This window comes from Biomphalaria glabrata, chromosome 17, assembly GCF_947242115.1.
Source record: "Biomphalaria glabrata chromosome 17, xgBioGlab47.1, whole genome shotgun sequence".
In the NCBI taxonomy this organism is placed as follows: domain Eukaryota; kingdom Metazoa; phylum Mollusca; class Gastropoda; family Planorbidae; genus Biomphalaria; species Biomphalaria glabrata.
The window spans coordinates 1,810,060-1,830,733 of NC_074727.1; the positions used below are offsets into that span (position 1 = coordinate 1,810,060).

Consider the following 20,674-nt stretch of genomic DNA (forward strand, 5'->3'; position numbering starts at 1 on the left):
TTTTAATATGTCATCAGAGTTTAATGAAGCAGTTACATTATGCTAGCACTAGCTCCTTATATTACCTGCTTAATAGCTATTGTTACTAAAAATCGTGCATGTATTTTGTCCTATCTCCTGGTATCTTTCAGCCTTTGTCAAAGTTTACATTTAATTTGTAAACTATCGCTCATGAAATCTATGTCAAGAATTTGTTTCATATAATGTACAGCAAGAACTTTATACACAATTGTCTTTCTTTGAATTGTTTATTAATTTAGAAGCTTTCCAAATTGTCTATTGCTAGTTAGATGTGAATTTGATTTAGTTATTTCTTATTTGAGACTTATAACAAACACCTTGCGTCTGTTTTACATAGAGGTCGAACTTGAGTTCTTTTGAAGACATTCTGACATCAAATGTCTACAATCATACCGGTTCAGCATCTAGCACAGATAAAGACTTAGGCATAAAACACACACACACACACAAGCACGCACGCACACACACACACACACAACACAACACGTACACTATGAACACACATAAAAATGAGCACAACAAAATCTTAATCAAATTGTTTTATTGGGAGACATAATTTTTAAAACAACATTTTTTTTCAAACTAAAAAAAAGAACATAGAGTTTAATAAAATATAAAACAAATATAGATAATATATATATATAAATATTTATTCATACAAAACATTAAATAACAACACTTAGCAATAAATCTAACATAGTACAATAGCTTTATGATCAGCATTTGGTTCAGCTTTATAGAGAGCAGGAATATACAGGAGCAATGGGTAAAAGCAATGGCGATGAAAACAAGGGTTAATTTTGCGGTGATATTAATCAGGTCAAAATTTGAAGCACTGAACTATATATGGATGTCCTTTAGTTTATCAGCCTTTATCAATGTTTATAGCGACTATTGTTTTGGGCCAAAATATTTTAGACCATTGTACCACTAGACAATGTTTAAATCTCATAGTTCCAGTGGAACATTTTTAGGTCTCATAGTTCCAGTGGAACATGTTTCAGCCTCATAGTTCCACTAGAACATGTTTTAGCCTCATAGTTCCAATGGAACATGTTTCAGCCTCATAGTTCCACTAGAACATGTTTTAGCCTCATAGTTCCAATGGAACATGTTTCAGCCTCATAGTTCCAATGGAACATGTTTCAGCCTCATAGTTCCACTAGAACATGTTTAAGACTCATAGTTCCAATGGAACATGTTTAAGACTCATAGTTCCACTAGAACATGTTTAAGACTCATAGTTTCAATGGAACATGTTTAAGACTCATAGTTCCACTAGAACATGTTTAAGACTCATAGTTCCACTAGAACATGTTTAAGCCTCATAGTTCCAATGGAACATGTTTAAGTCTCATAGTTCCAGTGGAACATGTTTAAGACTCATAGTTCCACTAGAACATGTTTAAGACTCATAGTTCCACTAGAACATGTTTAAGACTCATAGTTCCACTAGAACATGTTTAAGACTCATAGTTCCAATGGAACATGTTTAAGTCTCATAGTTCCAGTGGAACATGTTTAAGACTCATAGTTCCACTAGAACATGTTTAAGACTCATAGTTCCACTAGAACATGTTTAAGCCTCATAGTTTCAATGGAACATGTTTAAGACTCATAGTTCCACTAGAACATGTTTTAGCCTCAGAATTTCAAGGGAACATGTTTCAGCCTCATAGTTCCACTAGAACATGTTTAAGACTCATAGTTCCACTAGAACATGTTTAAGACTCATAGTTCCAATGGAACATGTTTAAGACTCATAGTTCCACTAGAACATGTTTAAGACTCATAGTTCCACTAGAACATGTTTTAGCCTCAGAATTTCAAAGGAACATGTTTCAGCCTCATAGTTCCACTAGAACATGTTTAAGACTCATAGTTCCACTAGAACATGTTTAAGACTCATAGTTCCAATGGAACATGTTTAAGACTCATAGTTCCACTAGAACATGTTTAAGACTCATAGTTCCACTAGAACATGTTTAAGCCTCATAGTTCCAATGGAACATGTTTAAGCCTCATAGTTCCAATGGAACATGTTTAAGTCTCATAGTTCCAGTGGAACATGTTTAAGACTCATAGTTCCACTAGAACATGTTTAAGACTCATAGTTCCACTAGAACATGTTTAAGACTCATAGTTCCACTAGAACATGTTTAAGACTCATAGTTCCGATGGAACATGTTTAAGTCTCATAGTTCCAGTGGAACATGTTTAAGACTCATAGTTCCACTAGAACATGTTTAAGACTCATAGTTCCACTAGAACATGTTTAAGACTCATAGTTCCACTAGAACATGTTTAAGACTCATAGTTCCAATGGAACATGTTTAAGCCTCATAGTTCCAATGGAACATGTTTTAGCCTCATAGTTCCAATGGAGCATATTTCAGACTCATAGTTCCAGTGGAACATGTTTAAGACTCATAGTTCCACTAGAACATGTTTAAGACTCATAGTTCCACTAGAACATGTTTAAGACTCATAGTTCCACTAGAACATGTTTAAGACTCATAGTTCCAATGGAACATGTTTAAGTCTCATAGTTCCACTAGAACATGTTTAAGACTCATAGTTCCACTAGAACATGTTTAAGACTCATAGTTCCACTAGAACATGTTTAAGACTCATAGTTCCAATGGAACATGTTTAAGCCTCATAGTTCCAATGAAACATGTTTAAGTCTCATAGTTCCAATGGAACATGTTTTAGCCTCATAGTTCCAATGGAGCATATTTCAGACTCATAGTTCCAGTGGAACATGTTGAAGCCTCAAGCTTGTTCTAGCCACCCGGCACCCTCCTACGCCGTACGCTATAAAAGAAGAGGCGTTTGACACTATCTACACCATAGATCGAACGTTTCGAAAGGGAAACGTAATATATAATCCTCATTCACAGTTTAACTGCTTTATCCTCTTAGCTGTCCAGTGGCGTAGCTCTTGATTGGAACTTTTGAAAAAGGGATGGGGGGGGGGAGGGGGGAAGAAAAGCACTGCTGATCGGTTTTCAACAAGACTTAAATTAACTTCATACCACACCTGAACTCTTTTATGATATAATGTACCCAGCAGTCTGTAAGCTCCATTTTGTTAACGAATGGCAGGAAGCGGGCAGGGAGGAAGTGACGTCACGGACACACTGAGTGAAATTATAACGCACGAACACACACACACACACACTTTTTGGTGAGCACGTCAGCTAGGATTTAAACCCACTAGAAGCAGAACAAAGTCTGAACACTACGTAAACCTTGCGTGCAGGGGCGGAAACATTCAGAAAACTCAGAGGAAAAAAAAAACAGTGTTGGGGTAGCATTTATTTACAGATTCATAAAATATCAGAAGGTAGAGGGGAGGGGGCATTGTTTATAAAATTAAGAAACATAATATTACACCTCAAAATATCATTATATATAATATGGCACATTGAATGAAAGTGAGAAAGAGGCACCTGTTGCACCCATTCCCGGATACGCCAATGTAAAGCGAACGACAACTTTGAACATAACATCAAAAAGTATAAAACTTTATCTTTTTATACAGTTCAAACATCATGGCTATACACATACACCACACATGAAACATGAAAAGTCCATTTAAAACAAAAAGCTTACCATACAGACAAATTTGCAACGGCGGATTATAAAATCTGAAAGATTTGTAATTTGTAAGACTAGTCCTAGTTCTTATCGTGACGAGAGGTCATTTCACTGACCCATAACGTTTTCAATGGTTAGGTTTTATTTATTTATTTCTATATTGTGGCGAACTCCAATATGATTATGGGAACCTTTGCCTGTAGAATACTAGAGGGATAGCTAGTCTATGGCTGCTAAATCTCAATTTTATAAAACAATTTTTGAATAGAAATTTATATAAAGTTCACGCTATCTGCAACAAAGACTTATCCCATCTGTAGAAGGTAAGGACTAACCTTACTTACATTACTCAGGCACTTATCCTACATAAATAACACAAAGGCTATCCTAATTAAATTATTCAAAAATTATTGTAAGTAAATTTATTCAAAGGCTAGCGAAGCTAAATTATGTCAAGACTTTCCCAATTAAATACTACAATGATTATAATGCCAGGGCAGTGATTCAGGCTGATCATTCTCTGATTTCCAATTATATTCTTGATCACGGAATATGTCATTGTAATTCGTATGTATTGTGAATTTTATATCTTCTCAAGTTAGTAAGTTTCTGTTGGTTGCCACAAAAAAAAAAAAAAAAGATGACCTGAGCGGTAAAGTGTGTGTATAGGGGTGATAAAGAAAAAAAACCCAACAACATTGAATGTAAGGGTGCTATTATTTTAGGGGGGGGGGGCTGTCTCTGTGTGGGCCGAGATGGTGGCGATGTGATAACATTTGGTTTGTCACTAAACATGTCATCTTAGATGTCACTTAACGATGTCACCTGAAATGTCAGCTGAAGGGAGAAAGGTACCGCCCCTTGTTACATGTTACAATCGGTTATTGCGTGTATCTGTCATAAGTGGCGGCTTATTCTCCAAACCAATCAAAAGCAGCATAGAAGCTGTTTCATAAGCACAAGATTTGAACATTTTATTGGCGAATAGACATAAATAGAGAAACACTGTATTTTTGTAATGTCCGACGCTATAACAACAAAACACATATGCGTATGTATGTACACACAATAAAACAAGCGAAATACCGGTTTTTAAGATGCAAGTTCACATTAAACAGACAGAATGTGGCAAAATAACACTCACAGTCATGAATTCAGTGTTCAATATTACACAGCTAGGGCTCAATGTTATCACCTATTTTAAATCATACATTTTTTGTTCTTAAAAACTAAATTTGTAAATCGGTTAATATAGTATTAATTAATAAAAAAAAATTAAATATTACATTATAACAGTGATGCTAAAGCAGTATTTATTCAAAGCAATAGTTGTTTAGGAAATCAACATAAATATTACACTAGTGGAGTGTCTGCAGTAGCAAATTTGATCAGGAACATGGTTGGATAAAAAAAAAAAAAATCAGCAACCAGGCGCCGCCTCTGACTTGCAAGCTGTTGTGGCGCTTCCTCGCCATCAAACCGAACTTGTTGATGTGATCTATTAGTCTTGTCCATGGGAGATGGTGATAGAATGAAGGCGAGGGGTGGAGAAAGTGATAGAATACAGACGAGGGGTGGATAAAGTGATAGAATGCAGACGAGAGGTGTAGAAAGTGATAGAATGCAGGCGAGGGGTGGAGAAAGCGAAAGAATGCAGAAAAGGAGTGGAGAAAGTGATAGAATGGAGACCTGGGGTAACCTTTACACCGATTTGTTCTTGACATTGCCTCTCAGAGTTCTTTTGATACATCATGCCCCAAGTGCCTTAAGAAATACCCGCACCTAGAGCTGCACAGCACGTGGACTGTGTTTGAGAAACAACCCAGACACAACGCCAATAGTGCAAACAATCAAAAAGACACCAACGGGCCTGGGTTGAACCCAACAGAAAATATTGAAAAAACAGGCTCTGGGCTGGAACTCAAATAAAACAGGCTCTGGGCTGGAACTCAAATAAAACAGGCTCTGGGCTGGAACTCAAATAAAACAGGCTCTGGGCTGGAACTCAAATAAAACAGGCTCTGGGCTGGAACTCAAATAAAACAGGCTCTGGGCTGGAACTCAAATAAAACAGGCTCTGGGCTGGAACTCAAATAAAACAGGCTCTGGACTGGAACTCAAATAAAACAGGCTCTGGGCTGGAACTCAAATAAAACAGGCTCTGGGCTGGAACTCAAATAAAACAGGCTCTGGACTGGAACTCAAATAAAACAGGCTCTGGGCTGGAACTCAAATAAAACAGGCTCTGGGCTGGAACTCAAATAAAACAGGCTCTGGACTGGAACTCAAATAAAACAGGCTCTGGGCTGGAACTCAAATAAAACAGGCTCTGGGCTGCAACTCAAATAAAACAGGCTCTGGGCTGGAACTCAAATGGGGAAGAGAAAGGCTGTGAAAAAAAAAATAGTGGAGGGTGATCAGAAGAACATGAAGCGAAGACGGCAGGATGGATACGGAACCAACTGAGAGTAACTGACAAGAGTCCAAAGGCGAAGCACCGTTATGGCTCTATTCTCCGCTGGGAGTCAAAAGGATTGAATAAGTTAAGGAGCCAAATCTGGCTCCAAACAGGCCAGACATTTCTAATTTTTTTTTGTGTGAACAGACACTTTAAAGAAAGCGATGTAACATTTCAAAAAATATAAAGTAATGAAAGAACAAAGCATGTTACGAAACTAAATCACAATTAGTGAGTAATTGTTAATCACAGAACATTATACCCGTTTACAAACAGAAATAGTTTAAATTTAATACATTAAATTATTGAGGAGTACTGGTGTACCCGCAAAAACGCACATGTATACAGACACGCACATACATAATCATTCACTGGTACATTACATTGACTGCACATTTCGCCAGAATCATTTAAGTGTTGTTGTTTTTTTACTTTGTTTGTTTTATTGCTCAAAGAACATAAGCCGGATTTTTAGTAGACAAAGGGCACACTACTGTGATTAACTTTTGGTCAGAAATTCCACAAGACCTTACTGTGTGGTAAATCACAAATTATATTAAACAAAAATTTAAAACACCAAATAAATTTTTAATATAAAAATACATAAACATTATTTGGATTCATATACAATCAACCAGAAGCTAAAAATATTGTTAATCAATACAAACAAAACACATGAAGAAAAGCTTTGGTTTTGGTGTAGTTGCGTATGTGAGTCGTATGTGCGTCCGCGTGTTTCAGAAAAATGGGGGAGGGGGGCCATGGGTTGCATTATCATCCAGTGTATAGATGACTTAATTTCAATTTTTTTTTTTAAATAATAATAAATAAATGGAAACATTCAAAATCTATCACTTTGTTGTCAGCATTGAGACGTATATCCCTTATATTAAAAAGTCAATTTAAAATTATGCAGATTAGGGCAGACCTTAAAATTTCACTATTTCAAAAAGTATTAGAACTTTTAAGTGTAGGCAGGCACATACCGCTGTCGCAGAATTAGACTTAATATTGTTACAATTTCTAGTTCATTGATATAATTGGTAACAACCTTAATATGAATATGTAAACTATAAATAAATTTCCTATGTGTCTTTGTATTGACCTATTAAAATATGAATTAAACGAAGTTATTACCTACTTACATTGATATTGTCACATTATCATACAATGGAGAGTGACTTAAACCATTACTAAAGTAAGTATAAACAATAAATAGTGGTTGTAACAGGAGTATCACACTAGACCAGATCATTATAGGCATTAGGCAACATAAATGACATAATCAGACTTACATAAACAAGCCCACATCTATAACTTACGATTGCGGTCAAATTGATGACATAATTAGCCTCATATTTTAAATGAGAGCTTATAGAAACAGGAGACGATCTATATACATACATTTAAAATCCACATTATTGTCAGGGGAGGCAGCCGAATTAGGAATACGTAAAATAATTAAATGAGTTATGACCCTTACATATCTATATAGACATTTCTGCAGTCGTGATCAGCATTGAACGAAACTGGTAGTTTAATATTCTACAAGCCATTGAACTAATTCAATACATGAAAATAAAGCTCTAAAAAAAGGAAATAATCTTAAAGCACTACAGTAAATATATAACCATAGATAATTAATCCTAATTTTTTTTCCTCGTGAATTTATTGATTAGTGAATGAACCACTATACACCTGTAACAACACTAGTTCTTACTGATGTCCCGGGCAAGCTACCCTGCTTTAACGTAAGACCCGGCTGGAAACGACTTGGCTAAAGGGTGGCAAAACCAAACTCCTTTGGGAGCGCCCCCCCCCCCCCGTTGCAATGTGAAGGGCTTGTGAGAAAGCTCCCATGACGTGTCAAAAATCCAGGCGCCGTTCCTCAAGGGACCGTTTAAAAAAAATGGCGAGTTCCGCTCGGCAGAGCTGTCAAGATGTAGGAAAAATGGCGTTGGTCGCCGGTATGCCTTGACCGACGAACTAGCCCGTGAGGTAGAGGTGACGTTGACAATTTAGACATCAGCAGCGACCCTCGCTAGACAGACCTCTTAGTTCATTCATGCTGGTAAGAGAGAGAGAGAGAGAGAGAGAGAGAGAGAGAGAGAGAGAGAGAGCTTTTGCTTGCCTAGGTTTACATGACTTTGGCCTAACTCTTAAGACAGATCAAACTTGTCTAATGATGGATGCAATCTATGTGCAGAGACCTGTCAGTCTATTGCCCATGGCGCCTTAGTACTTTTAGTTAGGACAGGTCTATTTACTGGTTTTTTACAAAGCCTTTATCAACTCTGTCTGTCTGTCTGTCTGGTAAAAAACGTGTACACGTTATTTCTTTCACATACAATCTCGGATTAACCTGAAATTTTGCACAATTTATTTCTTTAACCTGACAACACAAGAATCAATTAAAAAAAAACAACAACAACAATATATAGTTCATTAACTATTGGTTATTAATTATTTTGTTTTGTTTCTTGAACAAGGGAAAGAAATTGTACTTAACAGATGTGGTGGTATAGGTTGAATTAGTCCCAATTGATGACTCTTGGATTCTGGGTGAACATTTTTTTAATGCATTTTAAAAAACGATCATGGAAACATTCACCAAGATATCCCCATCTTGCCTCCCCCTTTCCCAACTGGTCTAGTCAAGTGATAGGATCATATCGCACGGGGGAGGGAGGTATCAAGGAGAAGGCTTTCCGTGCTGCCTTTAGGTGCTGAGTAAACACAACTCTGTTCAAGTGGGGTGTCGGGTTCGAGCCACGTAGTATGTAGCCAAACTTTTTAAGCTTCTCGGCCAGACATCCTCAGTCAGAAACGTATTTTAGAAAGTGGACCAACGTGTATTCTCGTGCAGTCTCGTACAGACTTATTTTTACTATTCCTATTCTAGCTTAATAGATGGAACCTATAACCTGCCTGGGTGGGTGGACATGGGTCTTGAAAACGGCTCTTAAATATTTCCCAGAGTTTTTGTACATCTTTAAGAAAATATTTATTAGCTAATGGTCACTCTGGGAAAACTCTGGTTTGAACGTTATAATTTTTGAAAATATAATCATCTTAAAATTAAATTATGCTTACAATTTTTTTTAATAATTAGATTACTGTATTTTAAATCTTTTAAAGTCTGGATATTTATCACAAAACTAGATTTCTCTATTTTTGTTAGTAGATTTATACATGGTTTAAGGTCGCCGTAATCAGGATTCTTTTTCAGGAGAGGGGAAAGGGACATGGTAACAACTTTCGTCTCTCTTTTAAAAGGGTCTTCAGCTTCATAAAAGAGGGAATTGTACTTTTTTAAAAAATCTTTACTTAGGATTTGTACTGGTTTTAAATTCAATATTTAACATATAATTACACTTCCTAATGTTATGTCCCATAATATGAAGGGCCGCAAAACAATGAAAGTGTCCAAGTCTTCCGACAGAGAAAGATAACTTATTTAAATTATTGACTTAATCGGATGTTCGTAGCAACTCTTTTTTTTAATTTTTTTTTTTGTTTATCAAAAAAATTTTCTTGTAACATAGAGTAACATCCCTCATTTCAACAAAATATTTAGATCAAAAAGCTAAATAATAACCTTTGAAACGTTATCGGAAAGGTAATTAAAATTTGCATGCATTTTAGCATTACCTTTTACTTTCATGCTAAATGTCAGTATAAAATATCTTATAAAAATGTATTCAAACTTCAAACATTTCACTAGATCAGCGGTTCTCAACATTTTATGCTCGGCGACCCCTTTTTCCAATCCCCCACTTAGCCGCGACCCCCCTTCCCCCTTCGCACACACACAGAGAAATAGAAGAATAGACAATACCAATCCATTTTTTTTCAATGGTCTTTGGCGACCCTTGGCAAATCGTCAATCGACCCCCAAGGGGGTCGCGACCCACAGGTTGAGAACCCCTGCACTAGATGAAGCCAGGTGGTTTTAATCATGCGATGCCATATCTGGACTGCAGTGTCTACACATCGTCTAAAACATCGTATATAATACAATACTGGTATAAGCGGTCGAAGTTGCCCCTGATTTTATCAAATTAAAAAGATAGTGTGTTATTAATTACCTTCTTGGTGCCGTCAATAAATATCTCTGGATAAAGACATTTACAGTATTAAATATAAAATAATATAATTTTAAAAAATCAATTCCTAAATTTATAGTCACATAAATTGGGATCGAGTGTGATTGGATCGAATCGGATGAACTCTGAACTCTGAACGGATTGAATTTCATGGAATTAGGATCCAATAAGATCGGATCAATCGAATCAAGATTTGTCGGATCTAAACTAATCGGATTGGAATGGATTCTTTCAGATCTGGATTTGATTCGTATTGGATCGGATCGAATCGGATTAGATCAGATGGGATCGTCAAAACAGAAAATTATCCAGTATGGGTATCGAACCCACGAATTCCGCGTTATGAACACGATACTCCACTTTTGGGACTTTCCAGTCTGCCACCACATATCCTTTCAAACCTTCAAACTTTTTTTTCTTCCGCCAACCCATGAAGACAGTGGCGTCACTAGGTTGGTGCGAGGGGTGCGGGACGCACCGGATGACATCGAGCCTAGTAACGCCACTGCATGATGAAAGTATATGTTAAAAGGTAGAAATTGACGAAACCACGGAAATATACTAATACTATACATATATACTTCTGAAAATACTTTTATATGTAAATGTGGGAAGACTGCCAGGCCGGAAGTGAGGTCATGACCTTCTTTTTTTTTTGTCCTTCTTTTTTTTGGTTTTGTTACGAAATGTTATTTGAATTTTAAATTATAGATCTTATTTAACAGTATAAATATACGACCCAAATGATGCTTAGGGCAGACACGAGAATACCAAATATGGAAATGCGAGCTCTTGTTTGTCTGAGTTTAGATTGTGAGAGATGATGTTTGTTGTCTGGGGGGTTCTGAAGAGTACTTCGCTAAGGGGCGATAACTGAATCAGACGTCTCTTGGTGCCAAGTTGTTATCTGTGTGCTGATGTGTTGGGATAGTCTGCTGCGGGGAAGAAAAAAAAAAGGTTTGTTATCGCCCGGGGTATTGTTATAGCTTTAAAATTCCCTCCCTTCTAGTCCATAATAAAACAAAAACCATAACATAACAACAGGAAGAGGCTAGAACAAGAAGACAATGATAACAAGAAAAAGAAAAAAAAAAATCTTTTTTAAAAACAAAGCATATCCAAGGGGAAGAACCACTAATTTCTGCCTTTCGTCACAAGATGGCATGGTTTAGCTCCCTGTCCGTAAAGTAAAATTAATTAACAACTTATTGATTTAATAATTGGTTAATTTTTTTTTATTGATTCGTGTATTATTATCGACTATGAATAATTATGTAAAATGTCAAGTTGATCTGAGAATGGGAACTGGGAGAAAGTTACAAAACGTAGACATATTAATAAATCCTTGTATAAGCTCCACATATCCCAATAAGTAACATTTATTTCCCTTATTTTAATTTAAAAAAACAATTAATTACTAATAATTAATTAACTAATCGGTCATTATTTGATCAATTCATGGTTTGTCAGGTACAATAAATAATTGTGCAAAGTTTAAAACTGATCCGAGAATAGAAAATAGAAGATAAAACATGTTCAAACAATTTACCAGACAGACAGAGAGACAGAGTTGATTTAAGCTTTGTAAACGCATGATAATAGTTTGTAATAAAGACCAGTATCCGACCACAGGATCTGTATATTATCCATTTCTTTTGGCCGTCGGCGTACAGTGAATAATGAAGCAGTCCTGGCTTGTTTCAACTGGATAATTAATTTTTGAGGAGATACGCTCTTTGACACATGCGTTGGAAATTCGTAGAGCCCGACCGAAATAAAAGGTTGGACCCAAGGGGCGGACTGGGTGTCAAAATCGGCCCACAAATGTGATGGGCATCCATTTCTAGGTGTATCGGTTCTTAAAAATCATTGTTAAGTTTGATAAGGTATCGATATACAGTGAATTCTATATCTTAATAAGCAATATAGCGTCTTTTTAAATCAGCAATTATGTAGGCCCTAAAAAGATGAAGCCTACTAGTAGCACTGTCTACATTCTACATTTTATTTTCGGAAAATGTGTTCGATTAAAAGAGTATTACACTGCAATGTCTGTGAAAGATTTTTTTTTAAACACGACGCTCAGAGGGCCTTTTATAAAAATAATAATAATAACATAATAAGAATATAATAAAACCTTTAACAACTTGATATGTGCCATAGTGACTTCCATCAGGCCATTTTGGTGGCCCTACCGGCCCATTTGGGTACCGGCCCACCGGGCATTTGCCCAAATGCCCATATAGCCATTCCGCCCCTGGTTGGACAGTTACAGTAGGTCTAACTGCAGACGTATGACGTGGCAGTGAGCGTACAGTCGAGACCAATAGCTCGTTTCCACGTCAAGAGGCCCGCAGTCAGGTATTTGTATAACGATTGGACGCCGTTGATTTACATTGCCCACTTTGGTATTGCTTCCTACGCCCTTATTATGGCCCTGGGTGTAGTCACTGCTTCTTCCCCTGCGCGCCCTCCTACACGCCCCTATCATATACCATGCACACTAGACTAACCATTAAACCTGTAGCTACATCAAATGTTGCAGATACTTTGTTCTGCATTTTTTTTAAAAATAAAGCAGGGGTTCTCAACCTGTGGGTCGCGACCCCCTTGGGGGTCGATTGACCATTTGCCAGGGGTCGCCTAAGACCATCGATAAATGGATTCTTTTTTATCAATTCTTCTATTGCTGTGTAAGTGTGGGTGGGTGGGGGTCGCGGAAGAGTGTGTGTGTGTGTGTGGGGGGGGTGTTTTAAAAGGGGTCGCCGAGCTTATAAGGTTGAGAACCGCTGAAATAAAGGATTCACTTTTTTTTTTTTGTAAAAGCGTTTGAAAAGTTGTTAAAAAAAAAAAAAGGAAACTTAGGCATGATAAAACTACATCGTCAAAAAGTTTTGTTCAGATAAAAAAAAAAAAAGTTGAAGGCTTGAACCGACACCTGTCGTCACAGAAGGCCTGAACACAGACCTGCAACGTCGCAACCAGTGGGCAGTGGAGACCAATAGCTTGTTACCACATCACAAGTCTGCGCAACGTGGCAACGTCAGCTCCACTGCCCACAAGGCTGCAACGTCACAGGTCAGCGCTGAGGCCTTACTTAGTGGTCTCGGTTGGACCAAGAGCATGTTTATAGAGAGCAGTGTGATGACCTTTACATGGTGTCATGGTGACTTTTACAGTGTGTCATGATGACCTTTACATGGTGTCATGATGACCTTTAAATGGTGTCATGACGACCTTTAAAATTTGTCATGATGACTTTTACATTGTCTCATGATGATTTTTTTACATTGTGTCATGATGACCTTTATTATACATGGTGTCATGATGACCTTTATTCTACAAACACATTGTGTTTTATTTGCCTGTGATCAAGTTTCACCCAGTCGACTGTAAGCCACCTTGAGTTACTCAGTAAGCGACAGTCATTAAGTCAAACTCATCTTTGTAATGTTACACACTGCACATTTCTGTTGTGCAATCAGAAAGATGACTTTAAGTCATTTGAACATCCTGAAGATGTTGTCAGTTAATAAGAATAATTGATCCATCTCAGACTAATTTTCTGAATAAATTAAAACTCAGTGGTCATAACGGTAGGACTCAACGAATAAAAATATCCGAGAATTATAATTTAATCCCATCTTTAGTACTTAACTTTTCATAAATCCGTCTGTCCTTTATCCGAGTGACTTTTAAAGCGTCAATTTTAAAATGCGTCACATCCGGTTTGAACACCACAAACATGAAAGACGGGAAGTATGTCTTTGCAGACTCTAGCCTCGTTTCCAAAGACTTATGAAATACTCACACACATTAGAATCACCAATAGACTCTATGATTGCTGTATCATTACATTCCGTTTGAAGCGACAGACAATATGAACATGTTTCTTTCTAGTTATAAAGAAAGGCGACGAACAAATATAAGTCTGATAGTTGACTTTGGTTTCACATCCTATTTCAGGGCCGGAGCACGCACTTTATAGGAAGGCTTTCTTTTGGTCCGACTCGTCCGCGCTCTGTTTATGGTTCGACGACGTGGAAGCGGCGGCTTCTGTTTTCTTGGCGAGTCTGGTGATGCCCTGGAGGAAATGGCGTCGAAAGAATGAGGAGCAGAGGAAGAAGACGTAGAATTTGAGGCTGTGCTGGACGTACATGAGGCCGGTGGCGATCATGATGAGGAGGTACATCTTGGCCTGAGACTCATCGTACTCCTCAATGAAGTCCTTCTCGTAGGAGACGTAAATGAACTGGATGACGGTGTAGGGGACGGTCATGAGGAGGAACAGGAGGGAGGTGCTCAGGAGCATTACGGTGTAGCTCGACTCCCTTTGCGCCTTCTCTTTCGCTTTCTGCGCCATCACCTCCGCGGGTTCTTCCGGCTCCTGCGTGACGGTGCTTACGGCGATTTTCCGCGTTGAGCTGGTGTAGCAGAAGCTCGGGGAGTAAGCGGCGCCGTGGGCAGAGGCGCTCATCACGTCGACTTTGTGGTGGGGTCCCATGCCCTGCTTGGACAGCTCTCCCATAGATTTGGACATGGTGTGGCCGGCGCCCTGGCCGTCAGAGAGGTACAAGATCGGATCGTACTTGTTGTGGCCCACCGGAGCGCTGTGCCTGGACAGCCCACTCAGCGACTTGGACATGGTCTTATCTCCCTTGTGCTCGTGCTCGTGAAGCTTCATCAGCTTCTCTTTCATCTTGCGGTTCTCTCTGAAGGTGTTGAGGAGGAGGAGGATGATGATGAGGATGAGCATCAGGGGGAACCCGGTGTAGAATGTGGTGAAGACCACGGCCCAGGCTATACCAAAGTACGTCATCTTTATCGTGACGATGGCCGAGAAGCAGTAGATGAGGATGACTGTCAGCACTGCGTTCGCCTTGGCCCTAGGGAGCGTCAGGTACGTGGAGATCTGGGCAGGGTACCGCGTGGCGATCAGCCGCTCCACGGCGATGTAGACCAGCACCCAGTTGGCGTAGATGCTGGTGTAGTAGACGAAGTTGAAGAAGGTCCGCCACCAGATGTTGACCCCTTTGGTCGTGTTGACCACCTCGTACCAGTCCAGCAGCCGAAGGAAGAGCTGCAGAAGGAGGGCCAGGAGGTCCATGATAGACAGAAGGCAGAAGTGGAAGGTGGACACCGAGCTGGGGAGGGTCAGCATGGTCAAGAAGATGAGTATGTTGCCGGGGAGGCCAGCGATGAAGGTGAACCATACCATGGCCTTGTCCAGCGTGGCCGCCATTTCCTTCACATCTGCGGAGTCCGCTAGCAGAGTAGTGTTGTTCATGGCTTGATTCGACCTTGACCCACTCCACTTCACTTGCCTATACAGCTATTTATCTTTGTTAAGGGTGACAACTTTCTGTGGAAATACATTTTTTAAAATCAAATTAATTTATTTTTAAATAAACAAAAAAACATGAAACAAACATTTGAAATATAAAGTTGACAGTCATCAAAGGTAAGGTCATTTATTTTATAACAGAAAAAAAAAATCATATTTGTAAAACACCGTAGAAGTTGTCATCTTCGTTAACCACAGAAAGGTTTCTAACATTAAATTACGGTTCTACATCAAACATATATTTTATGTACTTCATTATAATAACTATAAGAAAAAAGTGAAGGATATACAAAAATAGTGAGATTTAATCTAAAACTCATTTGCGGTGCGTGAAATGTGCATAAAAATGTCTCTTAATAATGAAAATCCATTAACTCTAGTTGGCAGAGAAGAAATAAAAGGGGAGGTAACATAACGTAAAATGTCGATAAGTTGCTTAGAAATCGTAAGGAAAAAACAAAAGGAATATATATCAGCTGTGTGGGTTAGTAGAATAAACGGCTTGGCTAGCTGAGAGGGCTAGTGTTCAAATCCCGAGATTGACTAGAAATTTTAAATTCGACTTTTGACTCGAGCAGTGTTAGCGAGCGCTTAAAGTTGGCAAGGAAACGATTTCCAGGCTTCCTCTTCCCCCGCCTCTCATGTCCCCATAAAGATGTCGGACAGAAGCGTACTTAACATGTTCAAGGTTAGGAATATCAACTAGAAAAAAAAAAATTAAAAGATAAAATTCTCTACGAAAATGGGGAAAAGGGGGGTAGGGCGAGGTTCCTACCGACATATTGAAAACTCAACACCTCTGATAGCTTCAGGGTATACTTCCAACCAAACCAAAAACAAGTTAAGTGACCTGATGTATTGTCCCCTCATGAAACGCTCTGGAGACACCGGGTGATGTGCGCTATTGACTCGCAGTGGTTTCTGACTTTGAACCCATACACCCCGACCCGTCATCCTGTTGAACGCTTTGGGCTGCATGTCACTGACCACTGTGCCGATCACTTTGTGAAAGGCGGCCGAAATATTGTTTTGAAATAAGCGTATAGGAAAGCGTGTACTTTCGAATCTGAGCGTGAAAATTGTTATGAAGAAATATTATATAAGTAACTTATGTAAGGAACATATGTATGGAACATCTGTAGAGTACATGATGTGTGTGTGTGTGCGTGCGTGCCCTTTTGTGTAAAAGTGCATGTCTGTATTGCCTGTCTTCACAAGTGTGAAATAAGCTGATCTAATAGCATTATTTTATATCGATTTGTATTGATTTCAAAAGATATCAAAATAGCAATTGTATGGAAGGATATAAACATACTTTGTAACGCAATAACCAGCATCGGCACTACAAGTTTTTTTTTTTTTTTTTAATTTTGAAGTAATACTTATCAACATTATCATAACAAATTGATTTCCCAACTAACTTTTGTGAAAAGACGAAAGCTTAAAACCTTTGGCCACATTACAAGATCTACGGGGCTCGCAAAGACCTTCCTTCAGGAAACAGTGCCAGGAAACAGAAGAAGAGGCAGACAGAAAAAGCGATGGGAGGACAACATTAAAGAATGGACGGGCCTGCCATTGAGAGAGGTTCTAAACAAGGCAAAAAAAAAAAGGGAGGAATGGAGAAAGACGGTCGACAAATCTTGCCTGGTGCCCCAACGGTCCAACAGACTAAGGGATAGGTAAAGGTAAAGGTAAGGTAAAAATCATGAAAGTGAAACCATTCGAATAAGATTGTATCATTCAAATGACACAGGAAATCAAGTTATCAGTTCGAAAATTATAATAAAACAGGGATGGCTGCCTGGTCGTGAGATATACTGTCGATTGGTCGTCTCTATGGTCCGGGGTTCAAACCTTGTCCGCTCCCATCCCCGTCGCCCTGAGAGAGGTTTGGACTAGGAAGTTGATTTGATTCAACTCTGAAGAAACATCGGAAACATGTCAAACATTGAACAAAGCCCCTTGACATACGACAAAAGACATAGAGCATAACTATGGACAGATTGTTGGTACATACTTCAAGCACGATTTATATAGCTTCATTATCGCCAGCAGCTTAATGAAACAGTAACTTTTTACTGCAGGTTTGGCGTTATTCCCACTATATCAGGGGTTCTCAACCTGTGGGTCGCGACCCCTTTGGGGGTCGAATGACGATTTGCCAGGGGTCGCCGAACACAATCGAAAAAAATGGATTGTTTTTGTCCATTCTTCTATTGCTGTGTGTGTGTGTGCGGAGGGTGGGGGGGGGGGGGTCGCCGCAGAGTTGGGGGGGGGGTTGTAAAAAGGGGTCGCCGAGCCTAAAAGGTTGAGAACCGCTGCACTATTTGAAGCAGTAACCACACATTATTAAGCATATATTATGAGAGTGTCTTGTAGCAAACACAATGACGACCAACAGCTTTACTCTCCCCAACTAATGCCAGGTTTGGGTTGTTTGGATCGGCACGGAGGTCACGTTTGGACTCGGAGTGCCATGAATATCCCGAAATAAAAAAAAAAACAACAGTCTTTACTGACGTTTGAACCCGGGACCCCAAGGTTCGGTAGCTTTAGCACTCGGCCACCACGGCCCCTTTCCATTGAGGTTTTCCTTATAATGTTCCTAGAATCATTTAGCATTTGGGGCTTTCAGTATATTCCAGATAAACTCACCCCTGTTAGAACCTCATCCTTGACATGTTTTACATTGCCATTTCGACAGTAATTTAATATTAAGATTTTTAAAAAATCTAGTGGGATTAAAGATAAAAATAAAAATGTATAATTAAAAATTTTCTCCTGTTATTTTTTAATTAATATATTTTTTTTTCTTTTAGTGTGGAGAAATTTGAGTTCTTTAACTTTGTTATACTACTTTTGTTTATTTAAAATGTCTTCTCCCTTTTTTGTACTATATGTTCTGATTCTTGGTACATGGACGTCACTTGGAGTCATTTTTTTGGTTGTATGTTCCATATATGGTTTCAAAAAAGGTCTACAGTAATAATTAATGCGAAACATTTAAAAATACAGAGGAACATTGAAAAATATTGATAAATATTGATAAATTAATAAATATTAATAAATGATAAATATTAAAATAAATTGATGGATATTGATGAATTGATGATGTTTTGAACTGGTAAAAATTGATAAATAGATAAATATTGATAAATTGAAAAGTGTGGATAAATTGATAAATATTGATAAACTGATAGAAATTGATAAATGGTGATAATAGTAGCAGCTTGTCAAAATAGGCCTATACTAATACAATAAGTGATCAGTAGACTCGAGAACAACTTGTGGCGAGTATTTGTAATAAAGACGAATATCCTTAGAGATCAAATTATTATTATTATTAATGTTACTAAAAATTCGTAAACGTGTTTTCCTTAATGAACAAACGAGGGAAAGATCGGCGAATGTCGGTACGGACAGCGTAGAGGGACGGCTTAGGGTTCGCCAGCTTTGCCGGGTGTGGGGTGCGACCGTATGCCAAAAGCAATCCTTTTTTTTTCCTCACCAACCCTTACATTTTAAACCCTTTTAAGACCAGTGAAGGAGGCGCGGTGGCTGAGCGGTAAAGCGCTTGGCTTCCGAACAGGGAACCGGAGTTCGAATCCTGGTGAAGACTGGGATTTTTTAATTTCGGGATCTTCGGGCGCCTCTGAGTCCAACCAGCTCTAATGGGTACCTGACGTTAGTTGGGGAAAAGTAAAGGCGGTTGGTCTTTTTGCTGGACACATGACACCCTCGTTAGGGTAGGCTACAGAAACAGATGACCTTTACATCATCTGCCCTATAGACCACAAGGTCTGAAAGAGGAACATTTTTTATTTTAAGACCAGCTTGCTTTAACTGATTAGAAAAGAACATCTGGCAGCTGGAGATTACTTACAGAGGACTAGGGACACATCTTTGAGACCAAGAGGAAATCCACTCCCATGGAGAGACGTATACGACAGAAAGAGAACCTAAACTGACCACCGTTGTCTGCGCTGGACGTGGTCAAACCTGTATATCACTGGGGTTGCGTAGTTGCGTGAAATGCTGCCCTCCTCTCATGACTCGACGACAGAATCACCATTATAACTGAAATATTTTTAAAAATTCATAATCAATACCCGCGTGACGTAATACAGACGAGTGGAAGAAGAAAAAATAACACACAAATCTTGTAGAAAAAACACAGCGCTGGAAACACTGATACGCACGGACGAGCACACGCAGTGATTCAGATCTCTTTTCAAAATGGCGCCAAACGTTCACAATCGGAATTCTCCAAAACAGAGAAAATAAGAATTGCCTATCCTCGGCAGATGTTTCAGTTCATTGATAGATCCAATTTACCCCTTTCTTTTTTTGGTATCGTAACTGGACATACGTGTGACTATATGTGTTATGTGTGTGTGGGGGAAAAAGAGAGAGAGAGAGATGAGAAATATTAGTGAGCTAATATGGACAAGCGAGTTGTTGGTTTATTTTTATTTTTTTTCGCTTCCTTTCTTATTTGAGTTTGTTCCCTTTCCTTCACCAATCATATCTGCCAGGCCTGGTATTGATTTGTTACTTCCCCCCCCCCCCCCCATCCCATCCCACCCCTCACATACACCCCCCCCCCCTCCTCCTCTTTCTCGTCTGCTGTAAGTTGAATTACTGAAGGAATGACGGGATAGCAGGAAGGCTGGGAAGAGTTTGGTTGTGGGGCGTGGGGGAGGGAGAATCTCTGTGTTTCTATATGCGTTAGAGTTGAAAGCTTAATCATTGCATCAGCCTTTTACTGGATTGAACAATAGGAAAAGAGAGAGAGAGAGAGAGAGAGAGAGAGAGAGCTACGGATAGACAGAGAAGAGAAGGAGATAGACAGAAGAAAAGGAAGGGATAAATTGCATGTCAGCAGGTTTAAGATGCATTGACTTATTGATGAAAGAGAGCTGGAAATGATACCCTTACACCCCACAACGATTTGCCCGTGTGTTCGACATTTCTGAACAATCTGTAACACCTCGTCTGTATAATTAGTAAGTTCCGCTGTACAATCAACAATAGTTCCCCTGTACAATCAACAATAGTTCCCCTGTACAACCAACAATAGTTCCCATGTACAACCAACAATAGTTCCCCTGTACAACCAACAATAGTTCCCCTGTACAA

The 20,674-nt window shown here is 38.8% G+C and overlaps 2 protein-coding genes across 3 annotated transcripts in view; one reads left to right on the forward strand and one right to left on the reverse strand.

Annotated features, from left to right (window-relative positions):
- The window catches only part of LOC106074432 (protocadherin-like protein), a 148,839-nt gene that overhangs the window by 29,567 nt on the left and 98,598 nt on the right, over positions 1 to 20,674 (forward strand). The window lies entirely within an intron of this gene.
- The window catches only part of LOC106074434 (uncharacterized), an 80,843-nt gene continuing 70,095 nt past the window's right edge, over positions 9,927 to 20,674 (reverse strand). Inside the window, exons 2-3 of one of the 2 annotated variants that reach the window (XM_056015953.1) lie at positions 19,419 to 19,612; positions 9,927 to 15,550 (exon numbers count right to left, since the gene is read on the reverse strand). In XM_056015953.1, coding sequence (XP_055871928.1) covers positions 14,171 to 15,475 — 1,305 coding nt within the window. In that variant the 5' untranslated portion in view covers positions 15,476 to 15,550; positions 19,419 to 19,612 and the 3' untranslated portion in view covers positions 9,927 to 14,170. The remainder of the gene's footprint in view (positions 15,551 to 19,418; positions 19,613 to 20,674) is intronic. The other variant, XM_056015952.1, reaches the window with a different exon arrangement.